At 48.3% G+C, this 7534-nt stretch overlaps 1 protein-coding gene and 1 long non-coding RNA gene across 4 annotated transcripts in view; one reads left to right on the top strand and one right to left on the bottom strand.

The window, feature by feature from the left end:
• The window catches only part of BMP2 (bone morphogenetic protein 2), a 34956-nt gene extending 27635 nt beyond the window's left edge, over nt 1-7321 (bottom strand). For 2 of the 3 annotated variants that reach the window (XR_008430291.1, XR_008430292.1), the window contains exons 1-3: nt 6884-7321; nt 5766-6124; nt 3267-3504 (exon numbers count right to left, since the gene is read on the bottom strand). Coding sequence is in view for 1 of the 3 variants with exons in the window: in XM_053939690.1 (XP_053795665.1) it covers nt 2660-3504; nt 5766-6117 (1197 nt within the window). In the remaining 2 variants the exon portion in view is untranslated. Of the gene's footprint in view, nt 1-1479; nt 3505-5765; nt 6125-6883 lie in introns of those variants that run through there. The other variant, XM_053939690.1, reaches the window with a different exon arrangement.
• LOC128786441 (uncharacterized) lies at nt 557-1779 on the top strand. The gene is made up of 3 exons (XR_008430293.1): nt 557-669; nt 759-870; nt 1704-1779. It is a non-coding gene; the product is annotated as an uncharacterized LOC128786441 (long non-coding RNA).
• Nucleotides 7322-7534: the final 213 nt, after the last annotated feature.

Here is a 7534-nt window from a genome sequence, read left to right on the forward strand (position 1 = left end):
GGTCTTAAGTTTGCAATGATACATTGGCCCCTCAGTATATTTCACTAAGGATGCAATTCCTTGTCAAGCACAAGGAGGTTTGCCTGTGCAAGGACTGCAGCACTATGCCATGAGCCAGCTCCTGCTCATGCATAGACAAGTGCTGTAGCCAATTTTTTGGCAACAAAATTAGCATCAATGAGTTCTCATGCCTTACAGGAGAAGTAAAGCAGTCGCTACTCTGTAAAGAGCCTCCCTTAGTCTCATCACACGTGAAAGTTTTGTGAGACTTCAGCTTTACAGCACCAGACCTGAGAGTCTGGTTAGAAGTGCTGTGGATTCTTTACATTTTCACAGGGTTGGGATCACGCCTTTCATGCTCGTCATTAAATTTTCAGCACTTGTCAACTTCCTCAAGCTTAGGTTTTACAGTACAGTAACACAGCTCTGACTTGACTACACAACCACACATCACAAACACTAAATCGTTGCTGAACCTCCACTGCAGCCCTGACAACCTTGCCAAAGCAACCGCCACAAACTCATCCAGCACCAGGAGAGCTGGCAAGAAGCAAAAGGCAAACCAAACTCCTGCACACATGATGCTTCATCCCTAAAAACATCAGCCACAAAAACAGCACCAATGTTTTGAAAAAGCACCTGGAGATTGTCCACTCAGCCAGCCCACAGGTTGTTATGTAGTATCAGCATGATTAACATAGCTACCTCTCAAAATTAAGCAGAGCCTAACTGCAGAGTTGTGGATTGTTCTCTAACAGCTGTTAAAAACATTGCTGGTACAAAGAAATACATCAGTTTTATCTCACCACAGAGCCTTAAGGCACAAGAGATTTTTAAGCTCACAAGAAAAAAAATGGAAGCAGTCAACAGGTAATTAGTTTTTCTCTCCTATCCTCTGTACCCTCTGCTCTTTGTGATGAACAGCAGTAAAGGACTGCTCTACAAGAGAACCTGTAAGACATCATTAAGTTAGCCTCTGATCGACCCATCTTGTTAGTATCATTGCTGCAACCCAGACGATTCTGGTAAAAAAGGAGGAGTTTGGGGAGGGCCAGGACAAAAAAAAAAGAGGGGTTCATTAACAAAACATCAGAAGGCCCAAATCAGAGATTCCCACAGCTGACTAAGAGAGGTCCTGACAGGGCCCATTGCACACATGGTTTCAGGAAGTGTAGCCACAGTTCACCAAATCCAGAACTGGACCCACAACAGAGCTTGAGGGGATGACCAAGAAGCCCATTTAAGCTCCTTTCCTGCTCTCCTTTTTCAGCACAACTTTCACACAACACCCCCAGGCTCTGCCTGCCACACCAGGTGTGGAACGCACAACAGGCACAATCAGTATCAGCTTTAATGCTCTGTTTGCCTACTGCAAATCACAATTTGCCCCTTACATGAAGGGTTTAAAAACCAGTGAGATGATGCAAGCACAAGCTGTGATGACTGCACAAGTGAACCATTTTTTCTTACAGACTGGACTCCTCAGAAAGAAATATCAGAATTCTATGGTTTATTATCTGAAATAGATTTAAACATTTGGGAAAAAAAAAAAAGTTTTCAACACAAAACCCTGGAAAGGAAGAGAGGCTAATTTGCCAAACAGCAAAACCATCAGCTGAGGTTAGAGAGGAGGCTGCATATGACAACAGCTTACTGCATGTAGGGCAAAAATTGCAGATTAATTTCACTGTAACACTCCACAGAAGTGAGCTCTCATCTGAGGTGAGGAAGTATGCAAGGCTTTTCCAACTGTTAAAGACAAGGGCCAGTACAAATTAGGTAAGTATTCCTCTTTAGCATAGATAATCACAAAAAAAAAAAAAAAAGATGACATTTTAGTTTTTATTATTTTATATTTGGCCAGGACTTTTAAAGGAAGGACTTTTAAAGGAAACATCAAACATTCACTTTTCTGTAGGTCTAGAAAGGATTCAGTCTTCCCCCACCCCCAACTCCCATAGGATTTCTATTGGCCCTTATATTCACATTGCAAATTAGTTGGGAATAGCAGTATTTATACTAGATCAGCAACGTCTGGTTCTTAGCCAAATGTTCCACCTAAAGAGGATGCCAGTTCTCATGGATTGGACAGCCCACCCTGCAGCATTCCTGAGAATTGTACAATATAATCTTGAAAGTCAGCAGAGTGGATTATCCACTTTTTTCTGGACTTGAACTTGTGACCTTAACAGTAGCACAGCAGAAAGCAAATGTGCTATGCACTTTGCCATAGTAACCTTCCATGTATTATTTTCAATTTAAATACACACAATTGAAACAGCTACAAATTTGGAAAATTATGTACAAACCCTATATTTTTTTCTTTTTTGATTACATATAAATACAAATTAGCTATTCTTCTAAAAAGTGGTTATAATAGTAAATAAATACAAAATAAGAATCTGACCATTATACTTCATGTGCTGGGGTTAAACCCATATAAAATGTACAACTAAAATACATTTAAAATCTTTAAAGGAATATTTCTCTGATTAAAATATTTGTTTTCCCAACTTTTTCGTAGACATAAATATATTTTCAAAATAGTTGTGTTTTTTTTTTTCTTTCCATTTCATTACATAAATAAAGTCTTCATTGGGAAATATTAAAGTGTCAGCTTTTTTTTTTTTTTTTGCATTTGTCTAATATATTTGCTGTGTTAGCGGCACCCACAACCCTCCACAACCATATCTTGATAGTTCTTTAATACAACTTTTTCATTTTCATCAAGGTAGAGCATGGAAATAGCACTCAGTTCTGTCGGCACACAGCAAGCCTTAGGGATTTTGGAATTCACTGAATTGACCAAAGTCTGAACAATGGCATGGTTTGTTGAGTTTAGATGATCTGCCAGTGGAAAAGGACATTCCCCATGGCAGTAAAAGGCACTATACCCCGGCGGGGCAACAATCCAGTCATTCCACCCCACATCATTGAAGTCCACATATAATGGATGCCTTTTGCAACTGTATTTGTGGCGTTTACGCTGTTTGTGTTTCGCTTGACGCTTTTCTCTTTTATGGAGCGGGTGTCCCTTGCCATCATGCCCAAACGTCACTAACAATGGCCTGAGCTGAGACCAGCTATCTTCATCCTGATGTAAAGACCTGCTAATCCTAACATGCCTCTTGGAGGCACTGTTCTCTTTGTCCAAGTGAACCACCTCTACCACAAACCCATGATTAGGTTGTCCATGTGCAATCCACCTCAAAACAGCTGGTGTTACATCAAAACTTTCCCATTTACTTGCATTATGATGCACCAACCTGGTGTCCAAAAGTCTTGTGACAGGGTCCTTAGAGGTGGCTGTGGCTGGCTTTATAATTTCATAAATATTAATACGGTGATGGTAGCTGCTGTTGTTCTCAAAGGCTCCGTGCACCTGTTTCCGAAAAATCTGGAGTTCAGCTGAGGTGATAGACTCCTCATGAGGGATGGAAGTTAAATTAAAGAAGAAACGCCGTGCTGTTTTCCCACTTGTTTCTGGCAGTTCTTCCAAAACTTCTAATTCGATTAAAAAGGGAAAATTAAAAAAGAGAAGAAAGGAAAAAAATCAGAAACTGAGACAAACAATCAAACCCCTTAAGACTGCAGCTTTCAAATGACGGCTACCACATGTGACATACAAGACCTGAAAGACTTTTAGGCAGAAAATACTATGTCCCTTGTTAATTTGTTTGTGCAAGCACGTATAGCATGAAGTTAAAAATGCTTCATTCATTGTTACACATTTGGATTGGATCCTTGTGGCCTTTGCCTTCCAGGGAGTAATCATTAGAAGCAAGAACTATACAGCATTAATATGGACTTCAAGGATATGAATAAAAAACTCAAGCACTGGGGAATTATTAAAACTTGTGGAGGACTTTGGGTAACTGTTGCATTACTGATTTTTTCTAAGAATACCTTAAACTCCATTCTGAAAAACATTACTCTGCAATTTAGGTGACCTAAAAACCTTAATGTATGGATTTTTGTGTGTTTAATTAGAGACAGGAAACTCAGCATCCATAACGATACTTTATGAAGCACACCCCAGAGTATTTACCCAAAAGGGCCATAAAGAGCAGCAGGAAGATTCAACTGCTGAAATAAGGGTGGATGGAAAAAAGATAATGAAACAAAGTCACCTCCAAACAAGAAGTTTATAAAACCACCAAAACCAAACATTCAAGGAGTCAGTAATCTCCAGGCCATTCCCACCTTTGAGTAACAACAGAATGGCGCTTCAGAAGGAGTACAATATACCTAGGGTTGCTAAGTACATTGTTACTACAGACATTAAGAAGTTATAAGTATTTCCCAAAATAAAACTCTCCCATGGTTTTTAACTTCACTGCTAAACATAATGAAGGGGGGAAAGAAAAAAATCACTTTCTAAAGGTGAGTCATAACTGCTATTAGCAATTCTTAGTCTTGTAACCATTCACCTTTGAATCCAGTACAAATTTTTGCGTAAGGCAAATCTCAGCCTTATGGTACTTCAGGACCAGACCAGTATTTGCTAATATGCAGATATTTTTGAATGGTCACAAGACAAGCTCCTGCTCTCCAGAAATCATGAAAGCAGTGAGAACTCAGTGAAAAAAATGGGAGTCACACTGATTTTCTTCCAAATTTTTAAAGAATTATAACACTAATTTTCTAACAAAATCAGCTTTTGCTGTAATCGTATGACTACTTCAAACTGCAGATTTTTACATTTGCCTAAACCTTATCAACTTTGCCCTTTCAAGTCCTCTCTCACTCAGCCCCTTGCCCACAATCCTTGGGTTTAACATGAATGACCTACGCGCTGGCTTTTCCCCATTAAACTGCCAGGTTTTTATTTCCCATGTAGGAAAAGGTGGATAAGGAGAGGTTAGATTTCACCATTCATCTTCCTCACCATAAGGCTTTCCACTAAACAGCACATCCACTTCTCAGAGGCTGCCTCCTTTTAGAAACTTAAAAACGAATTTATATATTTTCTTGACACAGTTTCGCTCTAAAAGCAGGGGGGAAATGCGTTTTCATTACTTTTCCAGCGGAGCCACTGCATGGCAGCACCGAAGAGCCGCAGCCAGGAGCAACTACAACCTGGGGAAACGCTTCCCAGAAAAGCACGTGAGCGACACGCGCTCCACCGACTCCGCGGGCCCGGGTAATGCCACAGCCGCTGCTTCGGCCGCGGGAGCCGGGAAACGCCCCCGACTGCTGAGCGAGGGTCTGTCCCAGAGAATCGCTGCCTCGGGGGACTGCAGGCGGGGAGGTGCCGCAGAGGCGCTGCTGGAGGCCTCGCAGGTGAGAGCCAAGCGCGGCCACGGGGCTTTGGTTAGCCTGGGCACTACGAGCCCGGGAGGGTCTGGCTGTAGCGCTCCTCGACGGCAGCCCCCGAGGATGTCGCGACTGACTGTTTCACTGATCTCTCACGGGGATTAGACAGGGATTAGAAACCTCCGCAGCGGCCGGGCTCAGCCGCGCATTAGGGAGCCTTCCCTGCTTTCTAGCCTCGCAGGAGAGTAGTGACCTGCGTGAACACTTAACGCGGAGTCGCGCTGGTTTAGCGGGAAAAGTCCCGGGAGCGCCCCGACGGACGGAGAGTGGGGAGAAGGGAGTTGGCAGAGCAAGAGCTCCGCAGCAGAGCCCGTCGGGCAGCGCACCCGGCCGGGAGATGCACTGTGCGAACCCCGCGGTACCGGCGGGAGGAATCCGCCCCCCGCTCCTCCTCCGGCCCTGCCCTCCCGTCCGCTCCCGCAGCCCGCGGAGCCCCTGCCCGCCCGTACCTTCGTGGTGGAAGCTGCGGACGGTGTTGGCGCGGCTGGCCGCCCGCTCCAGCGGGAAGCCCAGCGCCGCCGGCTGCCCCAGCTGCTGCCCCGCGTGCAGGCGGTAGAGGTCCAGCATGTAGGGCGGGATGACGACATCCTTGCCGGGGCTGGGCCGACGCTTCAGCCCGAACATGTGGAGCAGGCGCAGCTCGAACTCGCTGAGCAGGTCCTCGGGGCGCTGCGCGGCCGAGGCGGCGCGGCCCGGCTCGCTGAAGCGCCGCCGACCCACCTCCGGCATGAGCCCGGCCGCGCCGCCCAGCAGCGCCTGGCAGAGCAGCAGCGCCAGGAGCGAGCGGGTCACGGCAACCATGATCAACCTGCGCGGAGGAGGAGGCGATGGGAGCCAGTCAGCGCGGACACCGCGCCGGGGAAGGGAGGGGTACGGGCGGGGACAGTCCACAGGTGGGACCCACCCCGGCGCCGGGCCATGGCCGGCGGAGCCCCCGCCGCGGACCGGCCGGCGGAGCCCCCCGAGGGGCCGCTTCAGGTGCGCAGCGGCACCGAAATCCCCGTGGCAGGAGATCAAAGGGAGCGAGGCGGGACGGGGGAGCGGAGCGGGGCGCTCCGCAACAAAAGAGCGCGGAGGTGAAGGGGAGGAGGGGACGCGGCCGAGGGCACCGCCGGGGCCAGGGCGCAGGTGTGCGCCGGGCCGGGCCTCCCGCCGCCACCGCAAAGGGAAGGGGCGGCTGCCCAGCAAAGCCAGCTCCCCCCTGCGCTCCCGTCCCGACCCCCGGGCTTCACCCCACACACCCCTCTGAGCCGAGCCCCAGGGGCTCAGGGCCGGGTCCGCTTCCCCCGCAGCGGGGCAGCGGCTTCCCTCAGCAGAGGGAAAAGGAGAGCTGTTTTCCCTAAGCGGAGTGGAAGAAGGGGAAGGAGGAAAGTACATATCCTGCTACGTCCTTAGCCAAACCCACAGGATGACATTCTCCCCCGTGAAACTTTGGGCTGGATTATTATAATAGTAATAATAGTTATGATTAGTGTCCCGTCCCCCCTCTCTCTTCCAGTGCGCTAGCACCTCCGCCGTCGCCCACGGAGTCATCCTGCGGAGAAGGTTTTCAGCGGGTCTGCTATACCTGTGTGCAGCAGCAGGGGTTGTGTCTGCAGGAGGGTGTTCTGCTCTCGGGGTGTTTTTCCCGCATCACTTGGTGTTACTCCAAACTTCGCTGCTGCTCCTCTACAGCTGCCGAGCAGAAAATAGAAGTTCCCTGAAGTGCAGTCCGCCTCGGAAACATACTTTTAGCAGCCGGTTGAGGAGGTAGAAGGCAAGTCCCAGCCAGGGAAAAAGCTTCTCCCTTTTAAAAGCAGCGATCGTGAAGTTGCTTCTTCTTCTTCCTCCTCCTCCTCGCGTGTGTGTGCCTGCCCGTGAATGGGTCCCTACGTGTCTACGGAGTTAAAAGGCTCCTTTTCAAAAATGTCTTTTGCATCACGCTCATCAGACAGATGGACATTTACCGACACTCCCGCAGCAACATCAAGATGAAGCTTGACTTGTCTCCGCTCCCTTAAAAAAGAAAGGAAAAAGTAGGGAGGAGGGTAAATAAAAGGGGAAAGAAAAAAAAAAAAAAAAGGGGTGGGGAGCCGCCCGCCGCCGTCCCGCGTGGAGCGCCCGCACTAGGGCACCGCGCCGGGCTCCCCGCCGGCCCCGCACCGCACCATGGCCGGGGGTGGCCGCCCGCCGCCGCCGCCGGGGCTTTTTGTTGCGCGGCGATGTCACGACCCCGGAG

This window comes from Vidua chalybeata, chromosome 3 (genome assembly GCF_026979565.1).
Source record: "Vidua chalybeata isolate OUT-0048 chromosome 3, bVidCha1 merged haplotype, whole genome shotgun sequence".
NCBI lineage: Eukaryota > Metazoa > Chordata > Aves > Passeriformes > Viduidae > Vidua > Vidua chalybeata.